The sequence below is a fragment of the Chenopodium album genome, chromosome 2, assembly GCF_948465745.1.
Source record: "Chenopodium album chromosome 2, dcCheAlbu1.1, whole genome shotgun sequence".
NCBI classification, from domain to species: domain Eukaryota; kingdom Viridiplantae; phylum Streptophyta; class Magnoliopsida; order Caryophyllales; family Amaranthaceae; genus Chenopodium; species Chenopodium album.
The window spans coordinates 844,689-864,174 of NC_137835.1; the positions used below are offsets into that span (position 1 = coordinate 844,689).

The 19,486-nt window shown below is 34.1% G+C and overlaps 1 protein-coding gene across 2 annotated transcripts; it reads left to right on the top strand.

Annotated features, from left to right (window-relative positions):
- Nucleotides 1-6,859: 6,859 nt before the first annotated feature.
- Nucleotides 6,860-19,157, top strand: LOC145592137 (uncharacterized). Of its 2 annotated transcripts, XM_081648599.1 has the most exons (9): nt 6,862-7,159; nt 7,761-10,373; nt 10,457-10,560; nt 12,287-12,356; nt 12,956-13,771; nt 14,570-14,772; nt 17,101-17,221; nt 17,832-18,038; nt 18,672-19,157. In XM_081648599.1, the coding sequence occupies exons 1-9, from the start codon at nt 7,004-7,006 to the stop codon at nt 18,810-18,812; spliced, it is 4,431 nt and encodes a 1,476-aa protein (XP_081504725.1). In that variant the 5' UTR covers nt 6,862-7,003; the 3' UTR covers nt 18,813-19,157. The 2 variants fall into 2 exon arrangements, 1 of the variants encoding a protein (XP_081504725.1); XR_014102358.1 differs by lacking the exons at nt 17,832-18,038; nt 18,672-19,157 and having other exon boundaries at nt 6,860-7,159; nt 14,562-14,772; nt 17,101-17,220.
- Nucleotides 19,158-19,486: the final 329 nt, after the last annotated feature.

The window sequence follows — 19,486 nt, forward strand, 5'->3', positions numbered from 1 at the left end:
ATGAGATAGAATATCTAAAATCTGATTTATTGCTCAAAATGTGATATTTGTCTTGTTATTTTCTTTGTGAGACGTGGTTACTACAATACACATGGCTAATTATTCCACCATCCAAATTACTACACAAAAACAAAATACAATGCATGGTCATGCAAAAATACAGGCAAACTAGCTACTCTATCCGATCCTTCTTCAAATTAAAGTATACAAGTATATATACAATTCAATATAAAACAAATTAAGTGCTTAAAAGTCATCTTAATTAATGATTTATAAAAATACGTGTCAGTTGATTTAGAGACCATATACTAGTATTATCCATTTTAAAATTAATCTCTAGCATATAATAATTATATAAAAAAATAAGTATCTTTGGATTTCCTTGTCATCTTAAATTATAAATTTAATATCATAAAATACGGCAGCTTGTGTTTTGTTTGGTTGATGACGGCAGATAAATTCTGGGATACGTTTGTGTGTCACACATACAATCCCTCTATACTTTGCTAAGGCAGTTGAACAGAATTAAGTAGTGTATGGTTGGCTCTACTTCTCTTTTTTATTGTATGCTACAAGCTCCCTTTTTTCTCTACCTTTCCACATGTGTTTATAAAACTTTTGAATCTTGATTCCCTTTTTACATTAATTTTTTACATATGTTATTACTCCATTCGTCAAGAGATTAATACTCCGTATCCATATTGAGTTAAGGAGGATTAACTGGCCGATATAATTCAATCTTGTACATGTCGATTTGATCATGTATTATATAACATTGTGAACTTATTAAGACTAATACTTCGTATTCATATCGAGTTAACGAGGATCAACCGGCCGATATATATAATTCTATCTTGTACATATTGATTTTATCATGTATATAACAGTGTGAACTACTTATTAAACTAGTCGACTTTAATTCTACAAAGTGTAGCATGTTTCTAGATTTCTCTTTCTTTAAAAAAATGCTAACTAATATACACAATATAACATCAAATCCATCTAATAATTAAGTGACAAAATGTATTTTGTCTCAAACTTACTAGTTAAATTAAACAATCCAAACCCTAACTTATAATCAATCATACTAAATCATAATAATAATTAACATGTAGTCACGTATAATATAGAGAAGTTGTCATCATCTTTCATTGATCTATCACCACTACTTCACTCGAGTGTGTGGCATAAGGTATGCTTTGAAATCTCAGCATAATCGATCTTTTGCTTTTTCTCTGTATATCCTAAATTAGTATACGAAGTATATGATTATATATGATTATTAAATCTAATCGATCTAATTGATGGTGTACGTATCTCCCAACACAGTCCTAACAAGTACTATAAGGCCAGGTCAAAACTTTTACATCATGCAAAAATGAGGCTGCGCAGTTACCTACCTTTGTCTACCTTCCTCCCAATACCTTTCAACTACCTTTTCCCCTTGTAAATATAAATACCACCTTCAACAAGCAAAGAAAACATTCTTATTTTTACCAATCACAACATAATCTATCCAAATCATAAAATTTGTACAACTTCTCTTTCCAAATGGAATCAACCGGGATAACGTCATCTCTATTATTACCCCAAGATCTTGTCCAACAACCATCAACCCTAATACCTAATTACAATACTAACAACGATGATGATGATGATTGTCGTCTGATGCAAATTTTCACTTCTGGTAACGGAGATGATAATCATGAGTTTATCCAAAATCACACATTTTCATCCAACCCTACATCTTCATTTACCAATAATAACATTATTAATGATAATAACAACATTAATAATAATGTTGCTTCTTCCTTAAACAACCTATTATACTCCCCATTAACCCCTAATTGCTCACAATTCCAAACCCCTCAAACTCCTCCTATTCTAGATAACATTGATTGGATTAACCTTTTCTCTTCAGCTTCAAATGATCATCAACAAAAGGGTCTTGAGCCGAGCCCGGTATCAGTAGGATCATCAACCTCATCAGCTCCAGCTAACCACAACCACTTCAACGATAATAGTAATAACGGTCAAACTACAGGAAGAGAAGATAAAGGGAAAATAATCACCCATAATAATGATTACAACAATAATAGTTCAAGTAGTAGTAAAGTATCAAGATCAATAGCATGTTCTTCTAATTCTATGAAGAAAAAAGTTGTGCCTCCGAGGTTTTGCTTCCATACAAAAAGTACAGAAGATGTTCTTGATGATGGGTATAAATGGAGAAAATATGGTCAGAAATCTGTCAAAAATAGCACCCACCCTAGGTATGTCTTTTTATAAATTCTATATTATTCATCGTATTTTTGCATTTCTTTTATTTATTTATTTTTACGTTCTTGTCTAAACTTAAGTTAAATTTGTTAATACGTCTCTGCTTGATCTTCGTACTTGGAACCTTTCTTAATTTAGAGACAAAAATGTCAAAGTAGGAAGAGCAATATGAGATATTATTAGTGAGTGTAAGTCGCGTGACGTTTTATTATAATACCTAGTGTATTAGTACATGATGAATACTCGCTCTTGTGGCTCTCTAAACACCAAAAAAAACATGGTGAATGGGTAGGTTTATAAGGTAACTTATAGATCATTTGTAAATTGCATGCATGCCTAATTTTTTTTATTTTTTTTTTGTTTTTTGTGGAAAAAAAATATAAATTTCATAATTTTACAGATAATTGATTGGATAATATTTGATGAAATATAAATATGGAGTATTAATTACAAAAAACAATGGGAACGTTTCTTCTGCAATATAATGTTAATAATAATCTTAATATGTTATGGAGTATATTGATAAAACCTTCTAGCTACATTAATATATTAGCTGTATTCTATTACTTCATATGAATCATGTCCTATCAAAATTCTAATGGATTATAAGCACCAAAAAAAAGAGAGTATATATTTAAAATGAAATTAAAATCAAAACATTTTACATGCCTAAATGGAATATATTCATGTCTAATAATGAAGTAAATGACAATAAGTATATGTAAATTAAAATTTAAAATTAATATTATAAAAGTATATAATATTTCTTGAGACATAAATATAAAGTAGTATTATGAGATATTAGTGTTTATGGCTATTATTGTCCCAAAGAGTTCTAGCATTTCTTTTTTGCTGTTACTAATCAACTTACACACACACACACACACACAAAAAAAAAAAAAATAGTTTTGTGGTTGTCTATCTATTAGCTATAAATTCTGACAAGATTAATATTTTTAAACAATTTCTAATTAAATTAAATGTCAAACATTTTAGATGAGTTCGAACATACAATTCAATTTTATACTTCATGTATATAAGTTTAAATAGATAAACCAAATTCTGACAAGCATATCAACAGTCGAAGAGAATATAGTCTAATAAGTTATAATATGAAGCATTATGTTGCGTATATTACTAGGTAAAAAATTTCCATGGATTATTGGGTTGTTGTCTTATACTTCCTCCATTTTATTAATATTGCAACAATGGACTTTTTACACTATTCAACACTCTTGTTTGACCATATATTATGATTTATACGCTAAGCAAAATATAGTCGTGTGAGATCTTGTTGGATTCGTCTCATAAAATACTTTCACAATATCAACTTTTTATAAATTTACTCTTACACAATTATAGATATTTAGCATATAAAAGGTGCATTGGGATGCGTAATTTCCTCCTTGTTGCAATATTAATAGAATGGAGGAAGTATACATTTGTTCCGAAAACAAGAATGATGATCGAATAAATTCATCTAGCCCTAACTTTAATTTTGTTTTTAATCTTTAATTAAAGCCCTAACTTTTGTTCTTAATCTTTATGCTTTGCATGGTGAAGGAGCTATTATCGTTGCACATACCATACATGCAACGTAAAGAAACAGATACAACGACATTCAAGGGATAAAAGTATCGTTATTACAACATATGAAGGCATTCATAACCATCCTAGCGAGAAATTGATGGAGACTTTGAGCCCTCTTCTTAAGCAACTCCAATTCCTCTCGAGATTTTAATCTTATTGTAGTTCCATGTAATTATTTAGCTAATTAACACCATTAATTTGGTGCTTGTGCACATTAATTAGTTCTTTAATTTGTAGTCTCCATTTTTTTTTTTTTTTTTTTTTGACAACAATTAGTAGTCTCCATTTATTGTTTCTTTTATTGATAATTTACACAAAGTGCACATAGAAAATGGAAAAGAAAAACAATGAAAATTATATACTTAATTAGCTTATACTATACACGTACATGTTAAATGCGAATCAATTAAATTCCGTAGCTTTAATTCTTCAAATTTTTGGCATAATACGTACAAGCTTTTGACTATCTTGTCGTCCCACCAAATTGGTAAATAATTGCGTCACTTAAGCCCTCAAAACTCAAAACTGTTAATTTCTTATAGGTTACAACTAACTAATATATATTACGGAGTTTTATACTTAAAGATTAATTTTTCTACACAGCCGCATGAGATCCAGTATTTAAGTGATACTTGTAAGAATACAACTTATCTATGTTAATTGCTCTCCCTATTTTTATTTATTTTTTATTTTTTATTTTTTTATTTTATTTTATTTTATTTTATTTTATTTTATTGAGGGGAAATTGCTCTCCCTATTTAATTCTTAAGCCTAAAGAAACTTCCAGAATGCGCTAGTGCTGAAGAAAGATAGTTTGCTGCTTTCGTCCAAGTAAAAACTAAATCGAACGAAGATAAAACAAAGTAAAAAAAAACAGGTCGTTGTAATATCTACGATCTATCCATTTCTATAATTCAAAGGGGTTGTGCACCAAATGTGAGGGTTTGGTGACCAGTAACTTTTTATTCTAAGTTGGTGAAGTTAAAGACTAAAGCCTAGCAAAAGATTAAAGAATATATGTAGACATGTAGTGGCGGTAGAAAATTATGAAAGTTAATGCAAACCTCAATTATATTTTTAAATTTGAAACATACCGACTATCGGGCATGGACGATGCCTCTGGTTATTACTTATATATATATAAGCATCATTATGAATAATATTACTTTTATTGATTTCTTTTATTTGCATAAAAAGACACAAAACAATGATATATAAGGTTCAACGGTGTACTTAAAAAAAAAGGTTCAACGGTTAATGTTAATCCGACCTTGACTACAAGGCTTCAATTCTTATCAAGTTACGTTTCCATTTTTAAAATGTGTGATGATATGAAATGATAACCAACAAAGCTGGGAGAGTGTCATGTAACAAGTGGACTTATTTCAAAACACTTTTTAATACAATATATAGATTTCTTTGACCTACATGTTAGTTAACACACAAATTTTTCATTTAAATTATTTAAAAGACGGTTATTCAAAAAAATAAGGATTTTAAAGGTAGTTTCTCATAAAATTTCCCAAAAAAAAAATAAAATTATATCATATGTGACTCTTTCAAGGTTAAATTTGTACTCAATGATACTCCGTACTACTAAAAGACTTATGATCAAAATTAGTACGTAGTGAAAAAAAGGATAATTTGTCAATTACTACCGCAAGTTAATACCACTTTGTAAATTACTACCGCAAATTAAAAAAGTTGTGAATTACTACCGCAAAAAAATTTAAGATAATGCGATTACTACCAAACCCCCATTAAACTCAACTATGACGTCACTATATCCCTTTAACCCGTGTTTGACCATGGTTAAGGGCTTTAACCAGCCCCCCCCCCCCCCAAAAAAAAAAAAAAAAAAAAATGGTTTAGGAATATAATGACGTCATGGTTAAGGGCTTTAACCATGGGTTAAAGTGATATAATGACGTCATAGTTGGGTTTAATAATGGGGGTTTGTGTAATCGCAACATCTTAAAATTTGGGGAATGCTAAACGCAACCTGACTTTACCTAGCGCAGCCTCTATTCCACTCATTTATTAGATGTAGGGACAAAATAACCATTTTATTTATTTTTTCCTCTCAAGTAATCTCTAATAACAAGAGTGCATTAATTTAACTTAAAATACATTGAATTTGCAATGGGTAATGATTTTTACATTAGCCTCTTCGAATTTGATAAGAATCATACGAATCTATTATGTGTAGAATCAATAAAACCACTTTTCATCCTTCAAAAAAATAAAATAAAATAAAATAAAACCACTTTTTAATATTTCGTTCAAATTGTATGAAATGATTGAGCCTATTTCGTGTGTCACCCAACTTCATCCGATTCGTGTTCATATTCATTAGATCTCGGAATATTGTTCGCTAATTGATTATGTGAGTAATTCGAATAAACAAAGGTATAAATTTCTGGAAATTAGGTGTGGAAGAAGGTGGAAAGGAAAGCAGGCAAAAATGTCGTGAAGATGATTTTAGCTTAGAAGGGTATTTATGGTATTTAGGAGGGGTGTATAGTAGTAACTAGAGGTTGCGTTTAGAAATCATGTAAAAGTTTTTGCGGTAGTAATTCACAATTTTTTTAATTTGCGGTAGTAATTTACATAGTAGTATTAACTTGCGGTAGTAATTGACAAATTTTTCTGAAAAAAAAGTCGAACATACTTTGTATTAATTTGAGACAGAGAGAGTAAATACTAGTAGATCATTTCTTTTCCACAAACTTTTAAATAAAACGGATGTTCAGTAATTTACTGAACATCCGTTATAAAGTGACAATAAAATATGCAAAAGTTACACTAAAACGCATAAAAGTTACCTTGATATATATGAGTTATTTATGCTTCATTGATAAATTTGACAAAAGTGACACTAAATTTAATAAAAGTGACACTAAATCTGACAAAAGTGTACCCGATGTACAGTAAATTACTGAAAATCGGGTGTATACAAAAGTTTTCCTTTCTTTCAGCCAGCCCACCAAAAACAACCTCACTGTCCAGCCCACTAAGTAAGACCCAGTCCACCTCAATGACTACGGACTTGACTTACCCGATCACCGTCGCACCGTCGCACACCGGAATTGATGAGAGAGAAACACAAAATCAGTGATCAAGGAAAATAGCGATGACGTGTAGATCGATCGTCGGAATTTGGCCGAAAACTCCGCCGTCTCACCGCATCACCGCCGTCGCTGTTATCGACGAACCGCCGTCTCTTTACACCGGCGCTGCCGATGGCTCCGTCGTATGGTGGCATTTCTCCGACGATACCTCTTCTCCGGTCAGCCCCTCTCTCTCACTCATTTTCATGTCCACCAACTGTTTGATGAATTGACCAACTAAATTCAATCAAATTTCTGTTAATTCATACATTTTTAACTTCTTTTTGCATATATTGCAACATTTTATTGAAGTTTCGTAATTATTGCAACATTCTTATTGAAGTTTCGTATTAATCGCAATGTTTCTGTATTTGTACATGTTTAATTTAGTAATCAATATCTATACTATTGGCATTTCAAATCAATGCTTGGAATTCATGAGAATAGCACATTTGATTTGTTTTGTTTGAGATTGGTGATTAGTTTTGGTGAATTGTGTTTGGTTGCAGAAGATTAAGCCTGTTGCTATGGTATGTGGTCATGTTGCGCCAATCGCTGATCTTTGCATTGCTTATCCTCTTTTATCGAAGTTTCGTAATAATTGCAACATTTTATTGAAGTTTCGTATTAATTGCAATGTTTCCGTACTTGTACATGCTTAATTTAGTAATCAATATCTATACTATTGGCAATTCAATTCAATGCTTGGAATTCATGAAAATAACACAGTTGATTTGATTTGTTTGAGATTGGTGATTGGTGAATTGTGCTTGGTTGCAGAAGATTAAGCCTGTTGCTATGTTATGTGGTCATGTTGCACCAATCGCTGATCTTTGCATTGCTTATCCTCTTTTACCTTCATTAGATGAAAAGGTTGATAGTGATGATAGTGGTGTAGGGTTTGACAGTCTGCCTGGCAGCGATCAGGCTGCATTAGTAAGTGTGTGTAGTGATGGTTTATTGTGTGTTTGGAGTCGAGGGAGTGGACATTGTAGGTGCCGAAGGAAGTTGCCTGCTTGGGTTGGTAGTCCATCCATTGTTCAGGTATTGCCGACGAATAGGAGATATGTATGTGTGGCTTCGTGTTTTGCTGATAATTCACGTGGTTCGGATGCTGAATATGTGGATTCGACTGAAGGGGGTGAGGTTCCTGGGGATGAGGAATCTCTGAGCAGAAAACCACTGAAATGTACTATTATTATTGTTGATACATATTCCCTCAATATTGTGCAAACAGTGTTTAATGGGCAATTGTCGATTGGGCCTCTAAAGTTCATGGCCCTAGTTGAGTTTATTGATGACAAACAAAAGCATTCCGCTCTTGTAATTGATTCATTTGGTAAAAGTCAGTGTATTTCGTTGGTTAAAGACAAGAATCTGGAGGAGGGTGGGGTGAAGCTGCATCAAAGTTCTTCTCTTGTAAATAACAGGCTTTATGAAGGAGAATTGGTATTATCTGTAGCCACTTGTGGGCAATTGTTAGGATTAGTGTATAAAACCGGCTGCATCTTTTTCTTAGTTTCCAGTGCTATGGTAATTGGAGCCATTTCTTTTGAAGACAACCATTGTGGTGGAGCTGATTTAAGTGTATCACGTGTCACTGGAGGCATGTTTTTCACTTCTGACCATACTTGTACTTCTGAGTCCGAAAATGTACACAATGTCGTAGGTTTGAAATTTTCTGTGTGGGATAAGAGAGGATCAGCCATCATATTCGAGTTATCTTATTTGGGTGACACTTTCAAGTATGAGGTTGTAAATCAGATACCTGCCACTGCTTGTCCGATGAATGTGAAATTGTCAAGTAAATTTGTTCAATTGCAACAAAACTTTCTTCGAATTGAATCAATTTGCTATCATATTGAGGAGCCTTCCTTATGGAGACCTCGTGTAACTATATGGTCACTGCATCAGCAGCCTGATGACCGTGAGAGCTTTGGCAAAATCTGTAGGTTACTTGGAGAAGGGGACTTCCTTGACGATTGGGCTGATGGATCAAGTTATGTGATAAACTCTGAGGCCTCAAAGCATACTCCTGGAGTGACTCCTTTGACTACAATGGCTAGTACTCTAGACCAGGTAGCTGCAGGCACTTTGCACAAAGATGATCTAGATTGCACGAAAGAAAATATTGTTTCTTCAACAATGGTTGTCTCACTATATGCTCATACCCCTTATGCAGTTGTGTACGGCTATCATAGCGGTCAAATTGAGCTAGTCCAGTTCAACTTCTTGGCACAGGAAATAAACTCTGATGCATCTAAAAAACAATTCTTGGGACACAAAGGGCCAGTTTTATGTTTGGCTGTGCACCAGATGACATGTGCTTCCACTGAGCAGATATGCAGCAATGTTCTATTGTCAGGGAGCATGGATTGCACACTTCGTGTATGGGATCTTGAGACTTGCAATGCAATTATGGTAATGCACCACCATGTGGCCCCTGTTCGTCAAATAATTCTGCCACCATTGCAAAGTTATCATCCATGGAATGAATGTTTTCTCTCTGTTGGGGAGGACTGTTGTGTTGCCCTTGTGTCTCTTGAGACTTTGCGTGTTGAAAGAATGTTTCCAGGACATCCTAGCTACCCTCTGCAAGTGGTATGGGATAGTGTGAGAGGTTATTTGGCTTGCCTTTCTCAGAATCTGTCAGTAGCATCAGGTACAAAGGATGCCTTATACATATGGGATATAAAGGCTGGTTCTAGAGAACGGGTTTTGCGTAGTGCAGCAGCTCACTCAATGTTTAATAACTTTTGCAAAGGTATTAACATATCTGCACATGCATCCAATTATAATATCTCGAGATCCTCATTGATCCCTCCGTGGACAGAACAAGGAAGCTCTTTGCCATCTAATCTAGAAAGTCATGTGTCTGTTTCATCCAGTGAAATAAATCTGACAGAGCGCAGCTCGTCATCACTCAATAGTAGTAGTGCCAGGTCTGTTAAACTATGTACAGGAAACCATGACAAGCTTCCAATTAGATGTTCCCGTCCAATCTCTGGAATTGCAATTCTAAGTTTTGACCTTTCAACTTTGTTATCTCCTGATGTTTTTGGGGATGATGAAGGAAAAAATTCAGATGCCCCTCTTAATGAATCACATGTATCAAATAATTCCGAGCTGGGGACTATGTCAAATTATTCTTTTGATCAGGGGAATCTTCGAGATATGATGAAGATTAGTCAATCCATTGACACGATTAGATTAAGCTTACTGCAATTCAGCCTCTCATTTTTGCATTTATGGGGTGTTGATGTCGAACTTGAGCGCTTACTTATGATGGAAATGAATATTAAAAGATATGAAAATGTTATGTTGGCTCCTGGTTTGGAAGGGGATGGAGGATCTTTTACAATAACATTCCCTTCTTTCAGTTCTGCTCTTCAGGTGATTTGATGCTCCTCTTACGTCATGTCAATTTTTTTCATATGCGTCGCATAGTATCCTAAGCCCCCAAATTAAATTGTCAGCTTTGGAAATCATCATCAGAATTTTGTGCACTGAGGTCATTGACAATGCTGTCCCTTGCCCAGAGCATGGTTAGCTTGTCCCACTCTTGTTCAGGAGCCAGCAGGTATTGCAGTGCCTATTGCAAAATTTCATCATCTTATTGTCCGTAGTCTGCAGGGTTATATATATATATATATATATATATATATATATATATATATATATATATATATATATATATATATATATATATATATAATTGTGGTAGATGACTAGATGCAACTTGTCTCATAATTGCATTGAGAAACCACTTTTGTTTTTGTTTTTTTTTCATCTAGTTGGTGGCTATTGATTCATTGAGCTGGATAAATTACATGCTTAGCAAAAAATTTAAGGTGCATGAGTTTTAGGTGGGAATAATGTTGACTTTTTTGTACATGCTATTTTATCTAGATCTGTATATAGTGTCCAATTCACAATGGAAAAATCTAGGACTTGAGAACGGTATTTAAAAGTTGGACACAGGAGCTGGGATACAACCTACTAAAAACTTGCAGTATAATATTCTGAATATATTTCATTAAGCTAAATTTTATTCCTGGAATAAAGGTCCAAAGTCCAATAAATAATTTGTGTTCATGTCAAATTATTTACCAAACTTTTTTTATTATACAGATACCTCTCTAACTTGATATTCAGTCACCCTAAATTAAGCTATTGAGAAGTGAGGAGAAGAGAAAGATTCCTTCTCTATGGTTGATGAATAGTAAATTTGCTCTAAACGAGCAGATTGCATGTGTTTTGTAGCAGCATGAAGTGTCTGATACATCTTTGTTGTTTTTGTCTGATACATCTATGTGTGAAATCAATCTGGGGTATGTTAAAGGGACAGAGCGAGGCAGAGAGAAGTACAGATGTTTAAATTTCTATGGATATCAATTATGGTACCTTAAAGTCACCTATTGGCTAGTTGTGACCTTATAGGAACACGTCAAATTTAAGGTCTGCTGTTTTCCAAATTTTCTACCCCACTCAGCCAATTTTCACTGTGGAAACTCTGGGATACATTTTCTAAAATGGAAATGTTTCTACATATTTTATCTAAAAACTTCTTCTTTACCAATAAATTTGTTCTTTCTGAAAAAATAAAGTTCTTATTATTTTTCATGCAACCACCAATATTTTTTTTTTTTTAAGAAAAAAGAATGCATTGGAGTTATCAGGAAATAAAAAAATGGATGAAATAAGGGATAGAAAGTTTCTTGTTGGATATGTATACAGCATAATATAACGTACCTTTCACTATTTAGCAAGTGATCACAGCCTACTGTTTATTTTCCATGCTGTTATTTCAAGTGTGTAACTAGGAAAGAAGAAGAAAAGTTGTGAGCAAACAAAGGAAACAATGAAAGATTTACTTAAGCCAGAAAACATGACTTGTTGACCAGAATACGAATACTAAACTACTCTTTCCATTCTACTTTAAATATCGAACCTGTAAGCTTTATGTATGCCTGAAGTATTTCCAATTTCCTGCTCAAATTTTTAAAGCAAATTAATGATTCACCCTGGAACTGTTTAGCTCTAAACAGTTATAACACACAATTACACAAACTTCACATGTAGTCCAATGCAATAAAACAAATAGGACATTATCTTCATCACTGCCACATTTCATTGTAAAGGGATTCAGTAATGATGTGGTCATATAGCATATCCATTGGATGTTGGATTTGCATTCTTCGCCATTATTTAGTAGTTACAAAAGGTACAACGATTTTGTTTCTTCTTCTTTCAGCCTTATTATTATCCTGGGATAACCAATCTAATTTTTTGAATCCATGATGCAGTGCTTTATCTGCATTCTATACACGTAACTTCGCTAAGAAAGTTCCTGGTGTGAAGCCTCCATCACTACAGGTTGGCAAGACCTTAATTAGATCTCTGGTTGAATGCATGCATTTTCTTTTTATGTTTCTTGATTTTACTGTGTGTGATTTGGATGAGTTTGCATTTTTCTTCTTAACTTGTTCGACAACCTTTAAGTTTCTTAGTATTTGATAGTTGATAGTTGATAGACTTGATACTCTTCTTGAATAGAGCCGTATGGCTTCTTATTCTCAATATTTTGAAGTGATATTAGCTGTTATTGATGCAGACTTTCTGTTGTACTAACCGAAGCTGGTAGCAGGAAATTTTGTAAGACTATGTAGCATGAACGTTCAAAGTTCTCTATGAACGAACTTGTCTCTGTCAGCTAATTAAGAATACAAGCCATTACTGTAAAAAAAAGTGAATAAATAATTAAAATTAAAATACGTAGTAAAAAAAAAAAACAAAAACAAAAACAAAAACAAAAATAAAACAAACAAACAACAAGGTTTTTATATCACCTTTTGACTGTTACATTCCTCAATCAACATCAATTCTCATTTGAGACCCAAGTAGTTCAGCTATATGCATCTTTCTGTTTCAAGCTTATATTGATCCTAAAATATGTGGTTTTCATTCAATTTCAGCTATTGGTCAGCTTCTGGCAAGATGAAGACGAGCATGTGCGTTTGGCTGCCAGATCTTTATTTCACTGTGCTGCTTCAAGGGCTATCCCTCCACCCCTGTGTTTCTTGAGAACAACTGGACAAACAAATACTGTAAACTCTGTAGGTCAAGTGGGAGAAAGCAAATTGTTAAATGAGAAAAAGACAGGAACCCAGGCTAGCTGTCAGCATGCTGAAAGGTCTGCAGAAATTCAGGAAGCATCTTTGCAAGTTGAAGAAGTTGAGATGCAGAAATGGCTTGAATCTTATGAACTGCAGGATTGGATTTCTTGTGTTGGTGGAACAAGTCAAGATGCGATGGCGTCTCATATTATTGTTGCAGCAGCTCTAGCTGTTTGGTATCCAAGTCTTATAAAACCCAGCCTTGCCATGTTGGTCGTCCATCCACTAATAAAACTAGTCATGGCTATGAATGAGAAATATAGTTGTACAGCTGCTGAACTCCTAGCTGAGGGCATGGAGACTACATGGAAAGCATGTATAGGTGCTGAAATTCATAGTTTTATCGGGGACATTTTCTTTCAAATAGAGTTTGTAAGTGGTGCTTCTGCAAATACTTCATCTGTGGCTGCAGCTGTACCTCCTAAACTTCGGGAAACTTTAGTCAACATTCTTCTTCCAAGTTTAGCATTGGCAGATATACCTGGATTTCTGAGTGTAGTCGAAGGCCTTATTTGGTCAACGGCCTCTGATTCACCAGTTCATATAGTATCCCTTATGACTTTCATTAGGCTCATGCGTGGTTCACCCAGAAACTTAGCTCAGTATCTAAATAAGGTCTGCAATTCCGTTCTTTTATCTATAAAATTTTTGGATTCAATATTGGAAAACAGTGTTTATGAAATTGTAGGATAGAATACCGGAAAACAATGACAAGTTTACTAGGCATCCTTCTTCTTTGATAGTATATAGTATTTGTTTTATTTGAAGGATATCTGGATGTCTAAACACAATCTGTTAGGAAACTGCAAGTTTCTGGGTGTGTTTGCATCTTATTCAGACAAAGCAAGTTACAAAATAAGCTCAATGAAATGAGATCAAATAAGTTAAAAGTTCAAACATACAAGTCCAAATGATTCAATATATTTTGAAGAGAACACACCCTGAGTGCTATTATTCAGGCAATCAGGCTACAAGTGTTCATATGCATGGTTTGCGACAAAAGATTATGTTAATCTGTATCATGTTCTAATTGAAAGTGATATTCTTTGGTTTCTTTACAAGTGGCTAATGGTATCACAACTTATAGGTACTTTCTCCGTTTTTTTTAGTTGCAACACTTTTTTTCCTACATTCTCCTAGGCAATTTTTGGAGAGGAGAAAGATAAAGAGAAAAAAAGTAGGGACCCATGTGGGGTAGGAGAGAGATAGAGAGATAAATGTCAAAAATGGAAAGTGTTGCAACTAATTAACAATTTCTAAAATAGGAAAGTGTTGCAACTAAAAAGAAACAGAGGAAGTAGTAAACTTACTTCTAATGAATTTTGTTTTAGAATTTCATATCTGATAAATAGCTTATGATTTTTCTGCATTGATTGAACAATTAATGGCTCTGACATTCAGACAGATGTGCAGGTGGTCAATTTCATCTTACAAACAATGGATCCTGCCAATACAGTTATGCGCAAGACTTGCCTCCAGAGTTCAATGGCAACTTTGAAAGAGGTTGTACGTGTGTATCCAATGGTTGCTTTGAATGATTCTTCTACACGTTTAGCTGTTGGGGATGCTATTGCAGAGGTTAACCATGCAAGTATTCACATTTATGACATGCAAAGGTATGCGAATTTTATCTTAAAATTTTCACTCTTCTATCACTTATCTTAAGATATTGAAATAGATAGCTAAGAGTATAAAATATCCATGAAAGGAGGACCAGAAATCTCTAAAACATTGTGGAATTAATATCATCAGACACTGCAAATCATCCTTAGTATTATCCTTAAGTAAACAAGTTCAAAATCAAAACAATAGGCACTTCAAGAAACAAAGATGTTGGCAGTTTTATGAAGTGTAACATCTACTTTCTGGGTCCACTTCCTCTGTTTGCACTTGTGGCAGGGATGTTATCTAGTAAGACCAATTTATCCTTTTTTAATCCCTCGTGAAGTCAAATTTTGATATTGTGACATGACATCATTCCTAGAAGCCAATCTTATCAGTATTTTCCCTCTAAGAAAACCTAATGAGTTTCCGGTTTTTCATTCTTCATGCTTTCTTCGGATTTGCAGCATGTGTTGGCAGCTTAGAAAGTAATGTGGTTTTCAGTTTGAATATTGTGACACATTTATTTCATGTGAAGCCAATATACACCATCTGTCTGAGATTAATACAAGGTACTGTAGGCCCATAGATGGGTTATTGGTTACTTGAGTCAGTGCCTTAACAATTAAGATGGGTCTGATTGGGTTGTTTTATATAGGACTAATAGGAGCCAGTGCAGTGGTGTAGCCACGTTTTTTTCATTGAGCCTAAGCTTATCCCCATTGTTATTGTTGCTTTGCTGCTCATTATGACATCAATTACCAAATTAAAACAATCTCCACATTTTTCATTGTTTCCTTAATACTTGACAATTTTCTTTTCAGCACCATATTGAGATTTTTCTTTTCTTTTTTTTATTATTTTTTTTTCTTTTTGGAGGGGGGGAATGTAGAACACCTTTTTGTGCAACAAGTTTAATTTAAGAAACTGCATTTATTTAATTACATGATCATAGGTCCATCGATTTCGTAAATGGCATTGTTGGGTTAAGGTAATGATGAAGTTATGTACACAACTCTTTGCTTGTGATTGCATCAAATTCACCAATCTGATAGGCATAAAAATGCAACTGGACCTTGATAAGCCATAGATAGCTAAAGCCAAAGCTCTAAGATCTCTGTTTTACTTAGTATAGAAGCTTCACTTGGACTGGCTTTCAAGGTAGTTTTATCTAAGCTATATTTGTTAGAATCAATTTTAGAAGCTAGTTAAAGCTCCCATTAGGTACTCACTTTATGGCGTGCATGCAACGGAGTGCGTGTAAGTGACAAACAAATAAGATCAATGGTTGATGTTTGATTAATGGAAAGCTTGTAACGTGATAAACATGGCTTTAGGCCATAACTCTCTAAGGGTCTATTACAAATATTTTCTGGATACTCTCTCCTTCTACTGCTCTACTATTTATACTACTTTCCTTACTACAATATGGACAAACGCCTTAATTGCTAATTTTACTACTATTTGTCTCTTACTAAGTTACCATGGTGAAAATTAGCTACTGTCCTGTTCTTCTGCCACAATTAGCCGTTGCTTGTGTTGGTGTTGGGGGGTTGTCCTGCTGCTGTCGTGTTCTGCTTTTGCCTCCTGCTGTACACAAATGTGATTGGTGGTGGGTGCATTGCAGTGCACTTTCCTGTCATCATATGGAGTGTATGTAACTACTTTGTCAATGTTACACTGCTAAAGTTAAGCAGGATGTCATCATTTGGTTATTTGTCAACTCTTTGAACTGCATGTTGTGTATAGTATTCTCAAATTAGAGTGCTGGCCTGTAGTCTACAAATATTTACTAAAATTGGAATAACAAAGAATCCCTTAGCACTGTTCCAGGGATCAAGGATTTGCTCAAGTGCAACCTTGCTTAGAAACAGTTCCTTCCCAGAATGGATGTTGGAGTTGGAAATTGGAGTTGATTACTCCTTCCGTCCCATAATATAGTGTCAATGTCCAAAAATTCTCATTAATATATTCCAAAAAAACAGTCATGTGAGTTTTTGTTAGATTCGTCTTGATGCTTGGTTTTATAATATCAACTTTTTATAATTTGTGTTAATACTATTAATGGTCAATGGTTTTTTTTTTTTTTTTGGTGAATGGTCAATGGTCAATGTACATCTTGAAGACTGCAATTTGAAATAGACTCTATATTGTGGGACAAAGGGAGTATAATAGATCAAATGGGTTACTTAGTATCTAATGCATTGCTTTCTCTATTCTCCTATGAAAAATAGTGTTAAGTAGTTTCCAAAAGATTGAGAATATGCTGCTTCATCACATCTCTGTTCATGGTGGCTTGTTTCAGATGCTGAACTTGTCCTATTATCTGTGTTTGATTTTAGTGTCACGAAAATCAAGATTCTTGATGCAAGTGGACCCCCCGGACTCCCAACTTTATTTTCTGGAGCTCCTGAAACTGTCATTTCTGCAATATCTACGTTGACCTTTTCAGCAGATGGGGAGGTAATTTTGTCTGCCTTACTACTTCCATAATGTAACTTTTCTTCTGTTTTGTTCTGTATTTTCTTTTTCCTAGTCAAATCCTTTTACTTCTTTGGAGGTTTACTGATTTCGTGATATAGGTTTTCTTAATCACACCTATCGGTTTTGTGTTTTGTTATTTGATCTTTTGTTGGGTTTGTAAGATGCTAGCCTTTGATGACATACTATCCCGTTATCAAAGAGTTTTCTATTGCTTTCATTTGGACTTTTTTTTTGGGGTTTTGTGTGTGTGTGGATAAGTGTCTTCCATTTTCTCCATTGATAGTGTTTTTGAAGTTACCTGTGCCAAGTACCTTTTTGTTTGTACCACATTAGTATTGTTGTCAACACAATTTCTGTTGAAATGACTTGAATCACTTGATAGCTTCGAGTGAATCAGCACAGTGTTTTTCGGCCTAATTATGGGCCTATTCTGCTTTTGTATTCTTGGGTGGTATAAACTATCTTTCTCTTTACCTAGTGCTCCTTCGGATCAATAAATACTCTTTTTTGCCTTGTGGACGTCGCTAACGCATTTTAGTGAACTACGTACAATCATGCTAACACTTTCGATGCATGTTTTGAATGACAGGGACTGGTTGCTTTCTCTGAGCATGGTTTAATAATAAGATGGTGGTCATTGGGGTCTGCATGGTGGGAAAAGCTAAGCCGTAACTTTACTCCCATCCAATGCACTAAACTTATATTTGTTCCGCCATGGGAAGGCTTCTCGCCTAATTCTTCTAGGGCGAGCATAATGGCAAACATTACTGGAAATGGTAGACAGGCAAATTCACAGGTATTCTTTTAATTTGGCAATATCTTCATATGTACATTAGGTCATTAGTGGCCATTAGTTTGGAGTACATAAATATTCATCAATTTGGCATCGAGTTTCTATGTTGAACAGCAAATAGGATTTTTTTATTTTTATTCTTTTTTTGTAGCCATAACAAGAAAATATGATAGAGGTGCTTGGCTTATTGGTAGTTTGCAACAAAAAAGCTAAATATACTTTTCTGCAGGTCTAGAAGTTTCTTTATACTTTAAGCAAACTACAAACAATATTTGTCCCTTAATGACTTCTTTCCGTAGTCATATTCATTGTGTAAATGAATTGTTTTTTTCTCCTGATAATGTGCTTCACCGGTTACACTCTGCTAAGAAAGATAATTGGCTGCTGTATCTGTGCTTCATGGAAGAAATTGGTGTCTTTGATGTCTCCATATTGGCTCTAACTTTCTTACATTCAATTGTAGCTTTCAGAGGTTTAGCACTATGACTTTAGTTGCCTCCTGTTATTGTTTGGAGATGACTGAGCCCGTATAATTGTTTGTCTGGCTTGGAGGGTTTTTCCTATTGTGCTTTGGATGATAATATGATTATCTAGGGGTGCAATCTCAAACATATACCTAATCTGATATCTATTTAGGTACATGCTCGGTCAAGTGATGTGGACAGTTTAAATCTTTTGCTTCACAATCTTGATCTGTCCTACCACTTAGAATGGGTTGGGGATCGCAAGGTCCGCTTGACAAGGCATGGGCAAGAGTTGGGGACCTTTCTTTTGTAGCTTCCACAGAAAGTTATGGGCCATGGCAGGTATGCATCCTTCGACACAGGGATTGACAAAAGAAATGTAAGAATGGTTACAGCTAGCAATTGTTGTGCTTTCTCATGGCTCGACATGAGTGGGAAAGTACTACTTGTTGAAGATACTGCTTAGGTTGATGATATCATGAATAGACTAGAGGCAATAGTATTCATTTTTGGTCTGAATATTCGCTAATTCTTCAGCACTATAGCCCTTCTTTGCTTCTTGATTTTGCTTGCTTCCCCTTTGTTTCTAAATACTTTAGTTTGTTGCATTGACTTTTTCGGTCTAAAGATAAATATAGAATTATTATTATTATTATTATCTATGAGTTTTCCTTTGTTTTCTAATACATGCAAGTATGCAACATTTAGCTTTATACATTGTTTATATATTGTGACATTTAATATCTTTGATTTGATTATGTATTATAATAACAAGATTTAGGTTTTTACAATGTACTAGTATGGTTTTTCTAATAAAATTATTTTTGCTAATTTCTCATGGGATGCTATAATTCTCACTGCAAAAGAATGATTTTGCTGTGTTTGCTTCAACTTTCAAGCCATGAGAATTGCAGAGATTGAATTGCTTCAATATCTTTATTATCTATTATGGATTCTTGACAACTCTTACTTTCAAAGCTAACAAGT